Here is a 19,422-nt window from a genome sequence, read left to right as displayed (position 1 = left end):
TGCACTACTTGTATGTTTTGGAGTCAGTAAGCATTGCTTCTTGCTGGCTTCCAAATGTTTGGTTGTCCACTTATTTTGTCATCCCCTATCTTTTCTTATTTGGGGATTTATTATCTTATTCCTTCTTGGTTACTAGTTTATCCCCATTTAAACCAACTGGCTTTTCCCTAAATCACAAACATAAAACAAGGTTGGTTAATGCCATCATTTTACTTGGTCCTTTTAGATATATAACTTATCAAAATAAAATGTCCATTTATTCAAGAATTATACATGTACACATTCAGAAGAATCAATCACACTCAAGCCTTCCTTCAGATTTTTCTCATTCCTCACTGATTCTTCAGTATTTGGCATGCAATGAAGATATATATACTGAGAATCTGTACTTCCAGAAAGAAAGCTTGAATTTCCTTCTTTGAATCCTTCCTTCTGCATCACTAGTTGAAAATTGAAAAGCTTTGGAAGGACATAGATCTGTTTGTTAAATGGAATTATAGGATGTTTCCTATCAGCCTCCATCTAGACAGCTTTTCAACTCAGCTCTTTTCCTACATTCCTCTCAAATCTATCTTACCAAGATATTTTCCTGGCACAGTATTCACTTCAATCTGCTATTTATAAGAAAAAAAATGACTATATCCTCATGTTTTTGAAAGTGTGCAGATAGAGCACCGTTAGAAGCCAGAAATTAGGGTTTACCTCTCCACAAGCTGGAATCACGTCATATAAAATGTTTTAAAATAAAATATTTCTAAGAACCCTGATTCCCTCCCTTCCCCAATAAACATTGAACAAGAGGCTACCAATAACCACAAGACACATGCAAATATAAATACAGGGTATCCTAAAGTCTTAGTGAAGTTCTGAGCCTTAATAAAGTCAGAACTATAAATGTTACAAACTTACAAAAACATCATTTGAAATATTAAGTACTTATATTGTTCCTATACTTGTTTTTTAAGTTTGAAGAATATATTTTAAATATTAAGTTTTTGTTTTAGTCACCCTGCAGATGAGAATTTTTGATTAAATAAAAATTTGTTTTTCAAGATTCAGAATTCTAAATAAGCACAAAAGAAATGGAAATAAGTTTTCAAATGATGCCTCTCTTACATTTGTAAGCATTTATACTGTATCTGGAGTTACTGAAGCCTTAAAAGCTCCCTAAGATTTTTGGATGCCATGTTATTAATTCATTCTTTTTCCTTTTACAACTCCTTTTTCTCCAGTATGATTGTATAATTTTTGTTTTCATGGTAGGAAAATGTTTATTTTTCAGTTTTGAATGTAGCACATCTCAGCAGATAGATTTCATAGTTGCCAATTAAAAGACATTGTTCAGCAACTGCCCTGAATAATAAACTAATCTTTGTCTCTTCCTATAACACATCAAAGTATATTTCTATTAGAATTCTTCTGACATACTCATCACCAAACTGTAACCCTGGGACTTCACTGAATTTGTTTACATTTTATCTGTTACTATCACAGAGGGCCCAGCTTAAACTCTAGGTAAGAAAAGAAAATGTGAGTTTTCTTAAAGAATATCGCAAAACAGAAATCAAAGGCACAACTTTACTCCTCAATCTGGCAATCTAACTTAGTTTACAATTAAAGAATGATTTTAATTGTCAAACTTTTAAATTTTATTAAATGTTTGTGGCAATGCATCAAATGAATTCCAGACCTATATAAATACACAGGCAGCTGTTTGTAATTTGCATTTTTATCAGTTTTGAAAGAGCACAATGTACTTCCTGCATCTTATTTTCAGAATTTGCATTTTATCATCTTTGGCTACCCAGTATATAGTATGGAGTACTTGAATATCTCATTCTTTGAATTTTCATTTTTGAATTGTAAATCAGATGATGTCTGGCACTTTTCTCTTTTCTCATTTTTCTCTTCTCTCAACCTCCAGGTTTACTTGCTTCCATTTCTTCTTGGCTCTAATAATAAAATACAAAAATATTTCACTTATTTTCTTTTTCAGCATTCTTTGGGGTACCACCATATTGCATGTCTTTTGCTAATTACTTAGCATAAATCTAAAGACAAAACAAAAACTAAGCTTATTGTTTTAATTCATAAATTTTCAGAACACCATTCAGATTAATTCCACTTCTTTCTGAAGCTTGCCGTGTTTTGAATTTCAATGGAGGGATGGAAAGGAATGGAAATAATACTGTATGTAAGGCTGCACATGGGGGACCCAGAATGAATGTTCCCTCCTTTGGAGACAGGCACCTCTAGTCACACCAGCTATACCCCTATCAGAAAGGATGGTGGCCTCAGAGAGGGGTGACAACAACATCTCTAATTGCTTTAAGCTCCTTTCCTCTATTCCCAAGACACATTTTCCCTCCCCTATTGCCTTAGCATCATAGCATCCAAAAACATTTTCCCAAAGGGCTCCTCTTGCCCATTTATACTTCTATGGCCTTGGCTCCCAGATATTCCTTAGAGGAACAGACTAGTCACAACTAGTGTTTTCTGCTCCCTCTCTCCAGCAGGCCATCTGTCCACTGGGAAATGCTGAAATCTCTCCTCTGTGTCCTAGCAGGAAGTGCATGGGGGGAAACACAAGCTAACTTCTCTCTATCTTCTGGTGATGACAACAATATTTAGAAAGGATGAGAGTTTAGGGGTTGCAGATTTCCCAACCAAGAGCTCAGGTAAATAAGAAAACTAATTTTATTTTGTTATAATTTATTTAATTTCTTGATTCTAAGACTCTACCCTGCCTGATGTAGAAAATTTATCTAGTCCTTTGCATATAAACTTAGTCCAGTTCAGTGATTTTTTTTTTTTTAGTCACTTCATATGTATTTTTCAATCACATTCAGATACGAAATTCTTTCTCAGGGTTTTTCTCCCTCCCCCACCTCTTGTATTTCTAGGGTTGGGACTGGGGAGAACAGTTGCTACTGTGTGACAACCAGGAAAAGAATGTCATCTCAACAATCTTGGGTTCAACAAGGTCTAGGTCATGTGCTGGTGAATGGTGGCCCAGATAACATATATAGTCTAAGGTTTCTCAAACTTTAATTAGTGTATCCAAATCACCTGGAAATCTTATCAAAATGCAGATAATGATTCAACAGGTCAAGATGGAGATTACACGTTTCTAACAAGCTTCCAGGTGATGTCATTGCTGGTGGCCCTCAGACCATACTTCAAGTACAGTTCGATCAGTGGAGGATGGCTTTGGTTTCTAATCGACTCCCTGGCAGAACAATCTATTGCAATTCCAGTTGAGTCCTCCCCTGGAGTAGGGCCTAACCACAAAGGCGTCTTTCTGATGCTGTCCCTTCAGTTCCAGCCAGGAGACTTTGTGTAGACCTGCTGGTCCTCTCTCTTAGCAATTCACTCTCACTTGAAACTCACAGGAATATGTGATGCCCTCCCAAGCAACCCTGGAGCTTGGTAATCTCAAGATGCTCTGTCTCCAGTCTGATTGCATTAGATGTGGCTTGCCCTCCCCCCAACCTCACCACCAGATGGCATTGAGAAAGTTTCTCCAAAGATTTCCCCTCTAGGTTGCAACTGGAAAGTGCAATGCAGATCCTCTTTATGTTCAGATTCATATAAAATTCGAGAGGAATTCTATCATTGACCTTTCTGCCCTGGGCCCTGGCATAGCTGGAGGTGGTGGGAGAAGAGGAGGCAGGGACTAGTACTGAGTAAGTGCTCCACACACTGTTTCTGGTCTCTTGCTGTCTCTCTACAGGCTCCTCTGTATTTTCCAGAGTAAAAGCAAAAAGCAGTTTTGTCAGCTCACATCCTCCGTCACATCCTCTTTTCCCTGCCATACATGGATGGTACATGTTTCATGCCCTAAAGTGACCACTCCTTCCCCCAAATCCTTCAGTAAATCATGTTTAACTATGAGTGGGATGGAAAGGCAGAAGGTTGCTGGGATACAAGGGCAGTCACTGGGACAGGAGCAGAGGTCAGGAGCACATCCTTTAATCCTCCAAATAACAACACACCTCCTAGGAGACCATGGGCTTTACAGTTGTAGTTTTATCTTGGATTTTCATCAACTTTTCACCTCCTTCCCCCTACCCCAGATTAAGTCCAACCTGAGGTCAGGTCTGCTACAAACCTATATCCTGGGAAGGTTCCAAGAATTCCCATGCCCTCCCAGAGCACAGAGCACAAGAGGGAGACCACAGCCCCTCTCAAACTTCCATCACGGAAACTTCATCCTAGATGCCCTATCAGCCTGCTCCAGCCTGCACCGTTTCTGTCCATGGTGGAAACAGTGGGGCTTTAATATTTTGTGTCAAAATATGGTTTTATATATTGCTTTATGGTTCAACAGAGAATGCATCTTAACATACGTAATTGCTGCAAATGCTATGCTTGTGTCTAAGGAGAGAAATATATCAAGAGATTTCTGATAACACATAAGAATAGGCAAACACAATAAAACAAAGTAAAATGAAATTGCTGGTAGACCAGATATCTACTAAACTCCAAGAAACTATGTTCATATAGATCACGAAGACTTTATAGGTTTTCTAAAATATGTTCCTTGAGCTTAAAAACTTGTCATTTTCAGAATCGTATGCTACATTAAAATCACTAGTATTTACCTGTATATATCTTTTCAGTTTTTGAGTATGTTTTTGAAAAAGGAATTCTTTTTCTCCAGGCTGAACCATTATATGATGTTGACATATATTTATCTGAGAGAAAAAGGAAACAAATGAAATATTTCATAATGCTAAAATCATATTCCAGGAGTGTTTCAGAGTTACAAACATCTCAGAGGTGAAGCTATTCTCTAATTCATTTTACCATTTCAAGGCTAAGGCATCAGGGACACAACTGAGCTTATTAAAACCATTTGAGTTATCAACGAACATGGTTACACATCTCTTAATTGGCTGCTCAGTTCCTCAAATAAGGCCTGTCCCGTGAGGCTAAGCTAGAGAAGAGTGTGATATGTGTATGTGACCAAAATATTTCACTGCCAGGCTTTACCATGATTCTATACACAATTCTGCTAGTATTTACAGAGCTTTAGAAAGGAAGTAAAAAATAAATGGGGGAAGGAAATAGCTCAGTAGTAGAGCAGATGCTTAGCATGCACAAGGTCCTAGGTTCGACTGCCAGTAACTCTATTAAAAAGAGAGAAAGAGAAAGGAAGAAAGACCTAGGAGGTACAGCCCACTTCCCTCTTTCCTTCCGACTCCCAAGATGGCAGTGTTTGCTCTACCACAGTAAAACTTACTGTCCGACAAAACCAAAGTATTTGTACACTGGTTTCATCCTTAAATTATCTACTTTCCTCTGACAATTCCGTATTTGAACTATTATCTAAGAATGATGTATTTGTGTTTTGAAGTATTGTGTGTTGTGTTTTGAATCACACTATGCAGCTGTGATTCTCAAAGCATGGTCCATAATAATACTAAGAATTTATTTGGTTTTTTTTCCCCTTGTGTTGACATTTGCACTAACGGGGCAAAAGCAATCATGAGTATAACTGCGGCCACCTGAACACAAATGTAGACAATGGCACTTGTTCTGGTAGTCACTGTGATCTCCACAGCTATCAACTCACAGTAAAATAATGGCAAGATTAATAATAAAATAATAATAGTAATAAATAAAAATTAAAAGTTTGTTTCACCTAAGAATGTCCTTATTTTTATATGTAAATCCATGCATCATTATATTCTAAAATAAATAGAAGAAAAGCAATTTAAATAAAGCTAACTTCTATTTAAATTGTAAAAGGAAGGACTGAAGAGAGACATCAAGTTTTTACTTAGGTTCTAGAAAGTATACATCATTCAGACCACTAACTAGACAGTGAACACAGGAAAATACAAATATGAAATTACAGGGAATTGAGTGACCTTTTGTTAAGTTAAGAAAACTGAAACCGAAATTTGAAAGAGGAAAATTCATCTGAGACAAGAAAAAAAAAAAAAAAAAAAGAAATTTGATTCCCTCCTTCCTTGTGGCCTTGTACTTCATGACATAAACCATGACTTTGCCTATTACATGATGAAATGATTTAAAAGCAATCTGGGCATGGGTGGGAGAGATGAGAGGTTGTCAAAAATACTGCAGTTAACCCCCAAACTAATCCTTTCAGAAAGTAATCATGAAGGCCTAAAGAAAAACCAAGGCACTAGGCTGAAAGTGATAATTGAACAGTGCAGTTAGTGGCACAAGAAAATGTCAACCACTTGAAAACAATCCTTAAGAGTGAAATAAAGCTATCCAGGGCAAACAAAGTGCAGTGCTCTGAGACAAAACTCTAGGGAGGTTCAGTGTCACGTCATCTGCACCCAACATGTTTTCTCCAATATCCTTTAAATCATGTACACTCCTGCACATGGAAGAAATCCTCCTACCGGTTTTCTAAAATGTTATGGTGATGATGGCCTGGACAAAAAAAAGAAGGGGGATGGGTAGCAATGAAGATTAGTTGGGTCATCAGCAAAGTCCATGGGAATGCAAACCACAGACAGGAGTAAACTATATAAGCAAAGAGCCTTACCTGAACAGAGGTTGAATTTGGGTTCCTTGCTAACATCGACTTTATTGTAGGACCCTTGTGTAGGCCTGCTGCGGGAAGGTGCATTCAGTGAGACAGTCCTGATAGCATCTCTCTGAACATGGATATAGGACGCATTCTCGGGATTTCTGTTTTTATTATTGCGATGGTAACTCATTTTATTTTTGGGATTTGGGGCCTGTACTGCTGTAAAAGAAAGGGGGCGGGGAGTGAGGGATAAAACAAGCAGGTTTCACACCTGGAAATACAATATTGCACTTTAAATGTTTGATAGGACAATGGAAAACAATGTAAGCTAAAAGAACTAAATTTATAGGAGTTGGGTTGACATCTAAAACAACAGGCTGCACAACAGTGACTTGTTTTTCAGGTAGAAAAGATTATTTAATCTTTTTTCAAATTACAATTTAGGGATATCAGATGCATAAGCACTTTACCTCTCCGCATTCCTGGGCCAGGAAAGTTCTTTGGTTCATCATAAATCCACTTTCTTTTTTTCACACCTTTAAAATGAGGCTTCCTCACTGGCTGGACATTATTCACTTAAAGAAGATACAAATTTTTACAGTTTTTTTAAGAGATTCTTTTATCTGAAAATTACTTGTAAGTGATAATTACGTATCTGTGCATTCACATGTCAAGCAAGAGAAAAAATAAATGTACCACCCTAATACTTTACTTTCTAGAACAAAGGATGATTTATTTTTAAGTGCCAAAAAGAAATCTAACTTGGAAATTGATTGATGAGAAAACTTTCAATAAGTAACATTCCTTTGGAGAAAAATGCTTTCATAAGATTCAATCCAAATATAATATGTATCTCATTATAATGTTATTTTTAAGTAGTTTTAGAATTGTTATTTTGAACATAAATCCATCTGTACTTTTTAAGCCAAAACTACTACTTCTTAAGAAGCTAGATTAATATAAGATATTGTTAGTGAATATTACCTTCTTCTTGTAAGATCTTAAGAAGTTGGGTATATAAATAGTTTAGTGAAATAAAACTGAATAATCAGACTTTGTAAATGATAAGATCACTAAATTATTCACTTCTTGCTCACATATTTTTACATGGAAAATTTTATATGCATGCTCAATTTTCCAGAAATTTTTAAGGTAAATTTTTCCAGAGAATCTTTAAACAATTTAGTAGGGTGGGGCATTCTTTATTATTTCTCTGTGTGGAGATCCTGAACATTCACGAATAACTACTGCACAGAGCTGTCTATAGTGGACTGATAAATCTCTCTTTGCACTAGCTCTCATCTTTAGCTTAAGCACCAAGCCTTCACTGAAGCTCTGATTTTAATACCTCTTCTTCAGACAATATGCCCCATCCTTACTCTCACGCTCCCACTCCCAGAATTTGGAATCCATATTTTTCACAGGTGTCACTTAACTAAGCTTCATGGTTCCCCTAGGTGCCTAGCTGGGATCAAAAAATATTACAGGGGTTCATTAAGTGAAGTAAAGAAAAGGAAGGAAAGAGGGAAACAGGAAGATTCATGAGTCTTAATTGTATCAAGAGAAGAAGCTCACAGTACTAAATAGCAAGGAGAAGCCAAATTAAGAAAAATAATTTAAAATAATAATAATAATAATAATAAACCTGTCAGTGTTTCCCCACTACGGGTTAAATTTAAAATGCTATACTAATGAATCTTCTGAGAAGGTAGCATATTATTACTTTTAATATCTAAATTAAACTAGTGGGAAAGTATATTACGATTTACTAGGACCTACATCACAATTCATTGTGAGAGTTAGTAGAAGAATAGTCGTTAATCCTTAACCCTGAATAATTTTCAAACCATTCTTTTTCCTTTCTTTTTTCAAAATTCTATTTCAAATAAGCAAATAAATCCATGGTAAGACATATACATCTTAGGCCAAAAAGTGATAGAGCTAATGTCTCACTTGAAAAGGGGTCCTCTCTGCACTTCATACTGATATTCTCAGTGGCATTTAATACATGCGTTGTAGGTACTAGTCGGGTAGTTAGGGAACGCTTTGGATGAGGACTGTCCTTGTTATCTTTTAAAGCAAATTAAGAAAATAAAATGTCAATATTAGTAAAAAAAAGTGTTTCAGTTGGTATTTCACTTTTCAAACATCATATGATGGGTATACCTCTTTAAAATATATATGGATATTAATTTTTAGAATCTTATCACTGAAATTCCCTAATTACCACATTGAGTCCCCCAAAGATGTCACTGACAAAATATTAAAAATCCAGAAATACAGTCATTATCTTCAGTATGTAAATTATGTATTTGTGGAAATATTTTTAATACCTCCATACAAAAAATAAAAAGTTATCAATTTTACATCAAATGTGCCAATTTTAGTCAAGAATGCAGAAATATTTATAACAACCTTCACTAGTTCTAAGCTTTGGAGCAGAACCACCTAATAGAGTTTTCTACAGCGATGGAAACATTCTGTATCTGTGCTTTCTGAAATGATAGCTACTAATCACGTGTGGATACTGAGCATTTGCAATATAACTAGTGCAACTGAAGAGCTGAATTTTAAAATTTTATTTAATTTTAATTAACTTAAACGGCTACATAGGGGGGTGGCTACCATTTATAGTGTAGTTAGGTTTTTTTTTTTTGATAGATTGAGCAAAAGAGGAAAATATTTACATATATAATTTTCCACAAGAATAATTTGATCATGTGTCTTTTCTTGTTCTTGAGAACATTTATTCAGTGATGGGGAAATTGGTTAATATTTGGATTGAGAATATGTGAAGTCCTCTAATTACAGGACAGCTGTACTGTCTGTGACTGAGCGAGCTGCCCAGCAGCAGTACGAGCTGGGGGATTCTAAGCACAATAAGCACAACATAAAACTGTAGAGGATGTATTTTATTATATCTCTTTATTATTCACAGACTATAGTTAGTAATAATCATAAAGTGGGGAAGTCAGCAGGAGACTAATACTCTTCTCAGTACATATTTACATTATATATCTTCACCAACAAAGCTTTCTAAGAAAATTCAATCATACTGAATATTCCAAGTTGAAAATCAAACTAAAAAAGACTTGGTATTACCATTTAGGAGAACCAGTAACTTTAGAGCTAGCAAGACCCCTAAAAATTCTGTAGTCCAGCAGGCCAATTTTTCAGATAAGGAAACTGAAGCTAAAAAAAGATAAAGCCCCATGGATAAACAACCAAGGACAGAGCCAGGACTGGAAACGTGGGGCTCTTGACTTCTATCTAGTGTATTTCGTGTATATTTTTATTTATTACCTTGCCTCTTGTATTGGTTTCTGCAACAATCAAGCTTTATGTTTAGATCATCTGTCCAAATTACAAATGGATCTTAAAATACTGACTGGTTCATTACCTTTAGCATTTGAACATTTTGACATGGTGATTTCTTTCTCTTCAGTTAAAGCTTCATTCTCATGTACTCCAAGGAATATGATCCTCTGGGGAACATAGCAATCTCCTCCTATGACAATAACTTACTGTCAGCACAGCAATGGCAGGAAGTTGCACAAAACTGCCTTTCAGTGCAGGATAATCCTCCTCTACAACACCCCTCTTGCCCACTTTTGTTTCAGTACTTCTCAGTGATACCATCCCCATCTGTATACATAGCATATGTATTTAGATTGATACAGGTATATACATATGTACATAAATATATAGTACGTACACTTACAGATAATTATAAGAAAATTCACGTAGTCAACACAATTTTCTGTTAAATAATCTTAATTCCACCCTTTACCATGCTTTAGAGATACTCGGAGTAAACATAACACCTTCCATACAATATCTGTAAATACATGAAAGCAGTTTTGTGTTCCTTAGAAGTCTTCTATTTTCCAGGATTAATATCCATAGCTGCTTTAAATATCGCTTACATACTTAATTTCAGATCCTTCCTCATACAAGTTACCCTTTCTTAACATAAACTATTTGTTTCAAGTACCCTTCTTTAAGAATCATACCCAAACATGGACTCCCCTGTACAGAAATCAGTGGAATGAGTATAACAATAGTTGACATTTATGGAGCATCTTTCTGTATGTCAGACACTCTACTGAGTATTTTAAATGACTGATCACATTTAATTTTCTCCCTATACTACTACTAATAATTCAGTGTGAGTTTACCTTAGCTATGTGGTAGCTGACACACGTTACTGAACCATTTTGAAACCCTGTGGCCAACACAAGCTTTTATTTTTTCCCTCACAATCTGTATCATGTCAGGTCTTTCCCAACTTGAAGAAAAGCCTACCATTAACATCTTGGACTAAAATACCAGACATTATGTTTATCACAGTTTGAGTTTACCTTGTTAAACTTGGCTCACTGTTCCAGCATATTAACTTGAGGTCATCTGTAAATTTTGTAAAATCGTCTCCATATGTGCACTCATTCAATTGTTTAAACATGAAATTACTTATTCTACAAATATTTATGGGTTGCACATCATGTGGCAAACATTCTATTACAGAGATTCCTCTAGAGCAGTTGATTATAAACAGTTCCTGACCTCAAGGAGCTTATCCAAAGCCAACAATCAAAATGTCAAAAAGATGTTGATGAAACAAAATTAGTTATGAGAGAGAAAATTCGGACTCCTTTATTATATGGGGATATATTCAGAATCAATCAGTGATAAGTTAACTCACCTCCGTTTTCAAAAGCAGCAATGTCAGTCCTTGGTTTCCTATCCAATGATGCTTTTATCTCACCTTGCCTTTCAAATAGGCTAAATTTTGTTGGAACTGTTAGACCATCCCCTAGAAATTAAAAAAAAAAAATCACTCCAGAAACGATTAGGTGCTTACTTAAGTTTATGACAGAATTTATGATAGTAAAAAGCTTAAAAATTAATGCAAGTATTGTTTGCATAATAATTTGATGAACAATAAATTTATAAATATATAAATTTTAAGCAAATTTTATAATTATCAGGAAAGCAGCAAACAAGTTTATTTTCCTACATGGATAATGTATCAAATGGCAATTAAAAAATTTAAGCAATCTAACAGTATTGTGTGTATATATTTATTTTATTTGATATGCTTTTCATATAATAAACTTTGTAATATTTCTTTTGTTTTTATCTATTCGCCATGAACAAATTGAGTAAAAAGTATCAAGGTATACTATTGATTAAAAAAGCTTATTATACTAAAAATTAATTCTCACCACTTTCCTTATACATCCCTAGATAACTTTCTCCTGAAATAAATTATTAAAAGTAGAATAAAAGAGATATGACAATGTAATGCAACATGTGATTCTGAACTGGATTCTAAACCAAGGAAAAATCTTCATTTTGACATAAAGGACATAAAAGTTTTTTTTTAAAAGTCTGCAAATAATGTTTCAGAAGTATTTTCCTGGCTGTGATACTTATATTTACATGTGTGTGAGAGTTACATAAGGGCATCATGCCTGCAACTTACTCTCAGATGATTCAGAAGAAATAACAACAATGTGTATATTTAGAGAGAGAGAGAAAAATCAAATGTGTAAAATGCTAAATAACATTTGGGGAAATCTGGGTAAAGAGTTTCATGAATTAACTGATATTATTTAAAAATAAAAAGCTTTTTAAAACCATAATATAAAATGTGCCTTTGCATATTTACATATGTGTCTTTATAATCCACCATTTTTAATATTCACTGCTAACTTGTTTTGTTTTTTCTTGTTTGTGGGGGTTGGGTAGTCAGGTTTACTTATTTACTTATTTCAAGAGCAGTATTGGGGATTGAACCCAGGATCCTGTGAATGCTAAGCGTACACTCTACCACTGAGCTACACCCTCTCCCCTTGCTTGGTTTTGTTTTGATCTGTGTAATGCAGGCAATCTGTCCTTCACTAGATGGCTTCCACCTATCAGCTAGGTCTTGCTGATCCTACTACCATCTGATGGTATGTTGCTGCCACCTACCGCCACGTGTTTAGTTTGCCACATATATGTACTTGCAAGACAGGCAGTCTACTCTTTATTATTCATTTTGATCCTGGGAGACTTTCTCAACTATCTTCTTCTAAGGGGTGGTGGGAAGCATTCAGATCTCTCCAACTGCTGCAGAGCTTACTTTTCAGCTCATTCTGGGGGTAAGAAAACTACTTAGACTCATAGTATCCACGGATTTTCTCTGAGTTCCTCATTTTATATCCAAAAAATGTTCTTATCTTGCCTTCAAAGGCAAAATGTTCACCAACAGAAAAATCAGATTCACCAAAACATAAGATTTATGAGAGACACAGCCTTGGAATTACCCACCTGCATTGCCCCTTAAATTGACTGGTCCACAGAAGGCAGTCATTCTGTGAACAAATGTTCCCTGTTCTACTGCTAACATTCTTCTGTGATCTCCCTTTTGTCCTTCTAGGGCTAAGTTGTTTTTCTGCTTATAAAGAAAAATATACACCTGTTTCACAGGGAGATTTATTTTCATAGCTAAAACAGTGAAACCAAATTATTTACAGAATTACTGCATGAGGTATGTAGTGCCACCATGTGTTTATGAAGTCTATTCATTCTGTGGTTCCTCTAAGAAAATATAATTACATTAATAGCAGCTTTTCATATTAAATTTAGGTGATCCCATAACATGACTTCCTTCTCACTCTCAAATCTGATGTATTATCAATCATTTGACTCTAGTGCACACCCTACTAAATAATGCACAGCCTATCACAGCAAGTGTCTCTTATTCATCACCTTGAAATGCTTCCTTTCCATTCCTTACCTTCTTGTAATTCACTTCCATTTTCCAAAGGCTTTTCTAACTCTTTTTCCACTGATAAGGCTATGCTTTTAGATGATGAAATATCTGGAGGAGTATGAATTCTGTAGTATTCACCTAATCTCGCATAAGGAAAGTAATGGTTAGCATATTTTTCACATAAAATATTAGAAAATCCACAAATGTTTAATTTCTTACCAGATTTATGACACATCTCCTTTACTGCTCTTTTTTCTTCAATTTCTTCAGGAGTTTTTGTCCATAAACTAGAAGCATCTATAGGATATATTTTGTTTAAATTAAATTGTCCCAAAGCCAAATAATCTGAAAATTTATAAACCAGAATGAAACATCCCAAACACTGTTCTCATGGATAGATTAGTGGGTTTTGGTTTTTTTTTTTTTTTTTAGTAAATCAATAATTTGCATCCTGGCAAATGTTTCTAATTGCTGTATTTCACATATTAGAAAGAATCATTCAAGAGAAAAGAAATGACTAATTAGACATATGTGCTTTCAGATGAGAAGCTGGAGGCATAGATTCATATGTTGAGACCATGTTTGTTTGTTTGGAGGAGAATGTTGGTATGGGAGACATGCAGTCATAGCTGAGAAGGACACATCTCCTTCCTCCTCTTCTTCCTCAAAGTTGGTTTTTAAAACTAAGGGATGGTGAATGGGTTGTGATATATTCTCCTGAGGTTTCAGAGGCTCCTGACTCTGGGTTGGGGGTGGAATTCCTTCCTGAATTTCTTTCTGTAGTGTGATATGTACAGAGAAGATGTAATATTTCAGTATTTTCAATGTGCCCACATTCTAGTCTCCATATAAGGACACATTCCAGGGCAGAGACAGACTGAGAGCTTATTTTTCTGCATGTTTGTCTTGTTTGTACATACTTATTGGCACTGCAGTGCTATTATGATATGGGAGGAATAAGATGGACTATGATGTGGAAGACCTGAATTCTAACCTTCTTTATACTTTTGCAAGGATTACTTGGGATAATGCAGATGATAATGCTTTATAAACTACTCTATTGATCGCTGTGACTTCAAGGATTAAATGTGAGACAGATAGATGGAATAGATAGATTGACACTCATGTATATCAATGTTAAGTTATTTATAAATAGAAGTTATATAAATCAATGCTATCAGTGTTAAGTTATATACAAATAAAACAGGTTATCAATACCCCTAAAGCAGCTATACATATTTAAACAGGAGATCTGTCTCCTAACCATCACACCACAAAAACTGCAATCCAAATGATCATAAGCATATGTGCAGGCATAGAACAAATTAGAACATAATGAATTTAATATACTCGATAAAATTAAAGCTATTTTCTCATCAAAATCTGCCTTATATATTACATTATAAACTTCTAATAATTAAACAAATATATCAAAAATATCACAAGGTTTTTGAAAATGCATTGTGAATCTGAAAAAAAAGGTTTACTAACCATTTTGTTCATCTCCTTCCTCCTCTTCTTCCTCGAAGTTAGTTTTTAAAACTAAGGGATGGTGAATGGGTCGTGATATATTCTCCTGAGGTTTCAGAGGCTCCTGACTCTGGGTTGAGGGTGGAATTCCTTCCTGAGTTTCTTTCTGTAGTGTGATATCTAGAGAAGATGTAACATTTCAGTCTTCTCAAAATGTATGTTATGTACATGTTCAGTGATCAACTATTGTTCACCTGATCAACTGCATATTTTGTTAAAGGATGTCTCTTTTATCTGTGGAACGGCTATCAAATTAACTTAAAATATCAACATTTTTCTGGTAAGGTGTAGAAAATATGCTAATTCATAGACTTTAGATAATAATTACAACCATGACTTGGTATATATCACACCCTTGGTATAAATACAAAGTGATCACAAGCTTCACTGCATTCTTACATTAGATCCATGGATAAGAATAACTTAACTAATCACATTATGACAAAGGAACAAAGGCAAACTCATATAAGGCATAGCTTATAATGGCAGAGTATATATGTTCAAAAGAGGAAAAAATCCAGTGGTTCTTATTTTCTGTGGCTGGGAGTTGATAACTTGGAGGTGAGAATAATGATACTTTCAGACTCCTCTACTTGGCTACATAGGTCAGACTGAACAGAGCTCTAGGTCATATTTAAGTGTTCTGTAACCTTCGAAACTAACCAGCAAATAATAGAAAAGGCTGGTGAACACATGTATCATTTATTGTTACTTATTCAATTCCCTTTGTTTTTCAAACCAATAGTTATTAAATCTGGCTAATTATCAGAATCAACTAAAGAAATTATTCAAATCATCTTTAGGGTCCCTGCTTTCCAAACTTTTTATTTAGCAGGTCTAGATTAAAGCCTGGAAATACTATTTTTTGAATGTCTCAAGACAATTACAAAATTAGGCAATTTTGGAAACCAAAGCCCCAAATCAGTGATCATTTATCTGGGGTTCTGTGACGTGGGAATACTTTCAGGTCTCAATTCGATGCTAACTCTGGTTAGTGTCAAAATTAAATTGAATTGTAGGACACCCAGCTGATGTCAAGAGAATTGTTTGGTGGAGGAAAAACCCACTCATCTGGTATCAGAAGTGTTGTGAGTATGGCGGTAGTGTGAGAGTAAAGGAGAAACACACAGGAGTATTCTTTTAATTCCTAGAGAAACTGACATAAACAGAAATAAAGGGCAGAATGAAATTAGTGCTAATGAATTCAAAACAGATAAGTGGACTTGTCCCCTGTAGACAAGAGTAAAGGAGGTTTGAGGAAGCAGGGTATGAGCAGCCTATGAACCTTGCTTACCCCCTCTCATGATGGAGGTAGAATGGCTAGGGGAGGGATTTGATCCCAGTGCACGGATCTGGTTTTGACCCTGAGAGAGGGGGAAGCCTCCTCCAAGAGGCAGGATCAGCTTTGACGCCTGTTGAAGAAATTGAGACTTCCAGAAAAGCCAGAATGTACCTTTGACCCCCTACATTCTGTGCCTAATAAGTGAGAATAATAAAATGCATCCCTACAGAGCTTAGTCCAGGGCATGTCTTAGAGCAAGGGGTCCAGTAACTGTTTCACAGATTCTACCTTTCCCTTCCCAGAGATTCAGTCTTTGTTTTCCTCTAGTCCTGAAAGAGCTAGTTTGAAAGATAGCAATTTTACCCATAGGCCATTAGGAAACAAACTTACACTAGAGAGAGAGAATTTAGTACAGTCTTTCTCATGAGATAAAATCACACTATATGTAAAACAATGGGACCAAGTTAACCACTTAGTAGGTGGAATAACATTTCTCCCAGGAGGTTACCTTCAATAGTCAGCTCTCCATCCCCTGTCTATCTATCTATATGTCCAGTTTTACTGAGCATCTGTGCTCCAAACAGTGTGCAAAGCATTGGTAAGGAAACTAATTATGATCCCCATCCTTGTGATGTTTACAGTCAAGTGAGGAAGAGAAACATGGATCAAGGCATTACATGCATGGTAAATGCTATGAGGTCAGAGTTTTCAAGAAGAATATAACAAAGGGACATAAGTTTTAATCATTCATATGCCAAGGATTATATGAAGCCAGATTTTCAAATCCTAAGGGCTGATATCATGTGAACCCATCACGAGAAATATGGTAGCCAGAGGAGAAGAGTGGAGTAGCTGTAGCGTCAGGGAAACCTGACATTCCCAACTTCTTAGCAAGGTTCTTGCCGTTCACTGTTACAGGGCTTGGTATCTTCTGTATCCCCTTCCCAGAACCTAGTTTAAGGTTCACCACATAGTAGAACCTCAATATCATTCCATTGGATTGGAGTGTGCCACTTATTTTGCAACAATGGGATTTTCTCCACAACTGAAGTCTTAGGAAGAACCACATATGTAACTGCTCTTCTAGAAGAAGAAGTGTGCAGACCAGAGCATGTTCTAGCTCTCCCCACCTGTGAGATAGGCTTCTGCACATTCACAGGGAGCAATGGTGAGGCCAAGACCTCTGAGCTTGGCTCCACTTGAGTGATGATTTGCTGAGACAGTTTCCCTGTACCTAGTGAGTGTCAGTAGTCATCTCACTTTTAGATGAATAAAATCCACTTTAGAAACACAGGCAGAGAAAGTTGAACTTGCTGTTTTCTTCACTTTGTTGTTAGCTACTTGATGGCTCATTCTAAGCTTCATCTCGTAATTCTTGATAGAATCACCCAAATCATCCACTGGCTACTAAACTGCATTACTTGATAGAATCACCCAAATCATCCACTGGCTACTAAACTGCATTACTCACCTTGTCACACTTTATTTAATGTGTCATTCTATGCTGCTACTCCAAAACCAGATTATAATATGGTATGTCCATGTTCTTCAACATGTATACTCACTGTTACTTGGTGGCAAAAATAGTCCATTGATATTTCGAGGTTTGCTGTGATAAAAGATACAACTGATCTTCACACAACCAAGAGGTTGAGTTTCCCAGAAGCATGAAATGCTGCAGTTTTGCTAGACAAAGGAGGTGGGGGAAATGTAATGATCAGAAGCCATATTCACAATAAACACGATGTGCTACAACACAACACAATGGGACGAAAACTACTGTGATTGCTGACTCAGGATCACATGTGTTTCCAGGCTTTCAGTGTTTCTAAACTCTGATGCAATGGATATTCCTAAAACATCCTCTTCCATTTTTCTAAGAATTTAAGTTGAGCAAAGTGAAAAATGCCGAAAATTAAGTAATGGAAGAAAGAATTATTTCTTCTCTATTGTGTTGGAAGAGTATATAGTTCAGTATTATGGGAGATGCTTTTAACAAATATGATGATGCTGAGTAATTCTACCTGCATTTCCATGTGTCTAAATCTGCAAAGTGGATCTAAGCATTTTCCCTCTCTCCATAATGAGCACACAGTGTCACTGCCAAGGGCTTCTTCACAGTGTCGGAATCGGCACTGGGAACCCTAAAAGAAAAAGTAAACAGTGTGGAAAACTCAATGTATGACCGTTAGTGTTTAACAACAGTATGCTAATTCATATAAGGAAACATAAGGAAATCAAATTTGAATTAAAATAGCATACTACAAGTACAAGGCTTTAAGTGTAAATGTTAGCAAATTAGTCTAATTTTAGTGAGGGACTGACAAGATAATCTAGTGATTAAACAGTACAACATACCACAAGTCACTGATAAAATGCTCCTTTTTGTTATCAGTTAATCTACTAAAGATAAATTTATGAGATCAGTGACACCCTTGATCACAATCCAATGACAAAAGGATCTAATTTCTTTCTGAGGAAAGCCAGAATTTTTTTTTTAAGAATCATTACCTATATTTGAATTGTGGAGATGATCTCTATTAATCATACCTTTTATTAGATCATTGTTTTCTTAGTCCATGGAGATAAGGTTAAGTGTATTTATATAGGGAAAGTGAATGGAGCTTAACTTTATATTATTGTGGAATTTTAAGTAATTAGCACATTGTGCTACATTACATTAAATATATATGCTTTATGCCTTTGGTCTACAAAGATAAACAATTGTGCCTGTATATTTACACAATAGCATCATCTTTATATCCCAGAAAAGCCAGTGTGGATTATTTTAATGGGCTGCTATATAAAAATTGTATATCTTTTACACATAGATCCACAGTTGGAAAAACTGCAGGTCATTGTCTTTGGGGCAGAAGGTGGATAACAGAGAATAAAAATATCCTGTTAAGTTCATCCCTTTCTTGACACGTTTTGTGTGTCTTCACCATCTCTGGTCTTACTTCCCCGTCTTCACTATCTCTCCCTTTTCAAGTGGATCTGTAGATCTCCTAATCCAGGAGAGTGGTCAGGAACCAGATTAACCGGTATTTGAACTCCTGGCTCCATTGCTTCCTCATAAACACAAAGTCAATCCCTTACCAACTGTGCATCTCGGTTTCCTCATTTATAAAAGGGCAATAAAATGCCCTCCTCACAGATCATTGTAAAAATTATGTGAGATGAGGTATTGTGATTGCTATTGTTATTTTTATTTATTGATTATTTATTAAGAACTTACTAAATATTTGAGGATACAGCAGTGAAATAGACAAAGCTCTCTGCCCATGTGGAACATATATCCATTATTATCTATCATCCCAGGGTTTAATCTTTAAGTAA

At 35.6% G+C, this 19,422-nt stretch overlaps 1 protein-coding gene across 3 annotated transcripts; it reads right to left on the bottom strand.

Annotated features, from left to right (window-relative positions):
- Positions 1-1,926: 1,926 nt before the first annotated feature.
- On the bottom strand, positions 1,927-18,119 carry C12H12orf50 (chromosome 12 C12orf50 homolog). Of its 3 annotated transcripts, XM_010952452.3 has the most exons (12): positions 18,108-18,119; positions 17,649-17,769; positions 14,763-14,921; positions 13,491-13,568; positions 13,296-13,409; positions 11,214-11,324; positions 9,912-10,019; positions 8,465-8,581; positions 6,982-7,086; positions 6,527-6,730; positions 4,605-4,697; positions 1,927-1,952 (listed from the first exon to the last, which is right to left on the bottom strand). In XM_010952452.3, exons 1-12 carry the CDS (start codon positions 18,117-18,119, stop codon positions 1,927-1,929), a joined length of 1,248 nt encoding a protein of 415 aa, XP_010950754.2. The 3 variants fall into 3 exon arrangements, with proteins under 3 accessions (XP_010950754.2, XP_045370775.2, XP_074232046.1); XM_045514819.2 differs by lacking the exon at positions 8,465-8,581; XM_074375945.1 differs by lacking the exon at positions 8,465-8,581 and having other exon boundaries at positions 6,527-6,727.
- Between the last annotated feature and the right edge of the window lie 1,303 nt (positions 18,120-19,422).

This window comes from Camelus bactrianus, chromosome 12 (genome assembly GCF_048773025.1).
Source record: "Camelus bactrianus isolate YW-2024 breed Bactrian camel chromosome 12, ASM4877302v1, whole genome shotgun sequence".
NCBI lineage: Eukaryota > Metazoa > Chordata > Mammalia > Artiodactyla > Camelidae > Camelus > Camelus bactrianus.
This window is presented reverse-complemented; position numbering and strand designations above follow the sequence as displayed.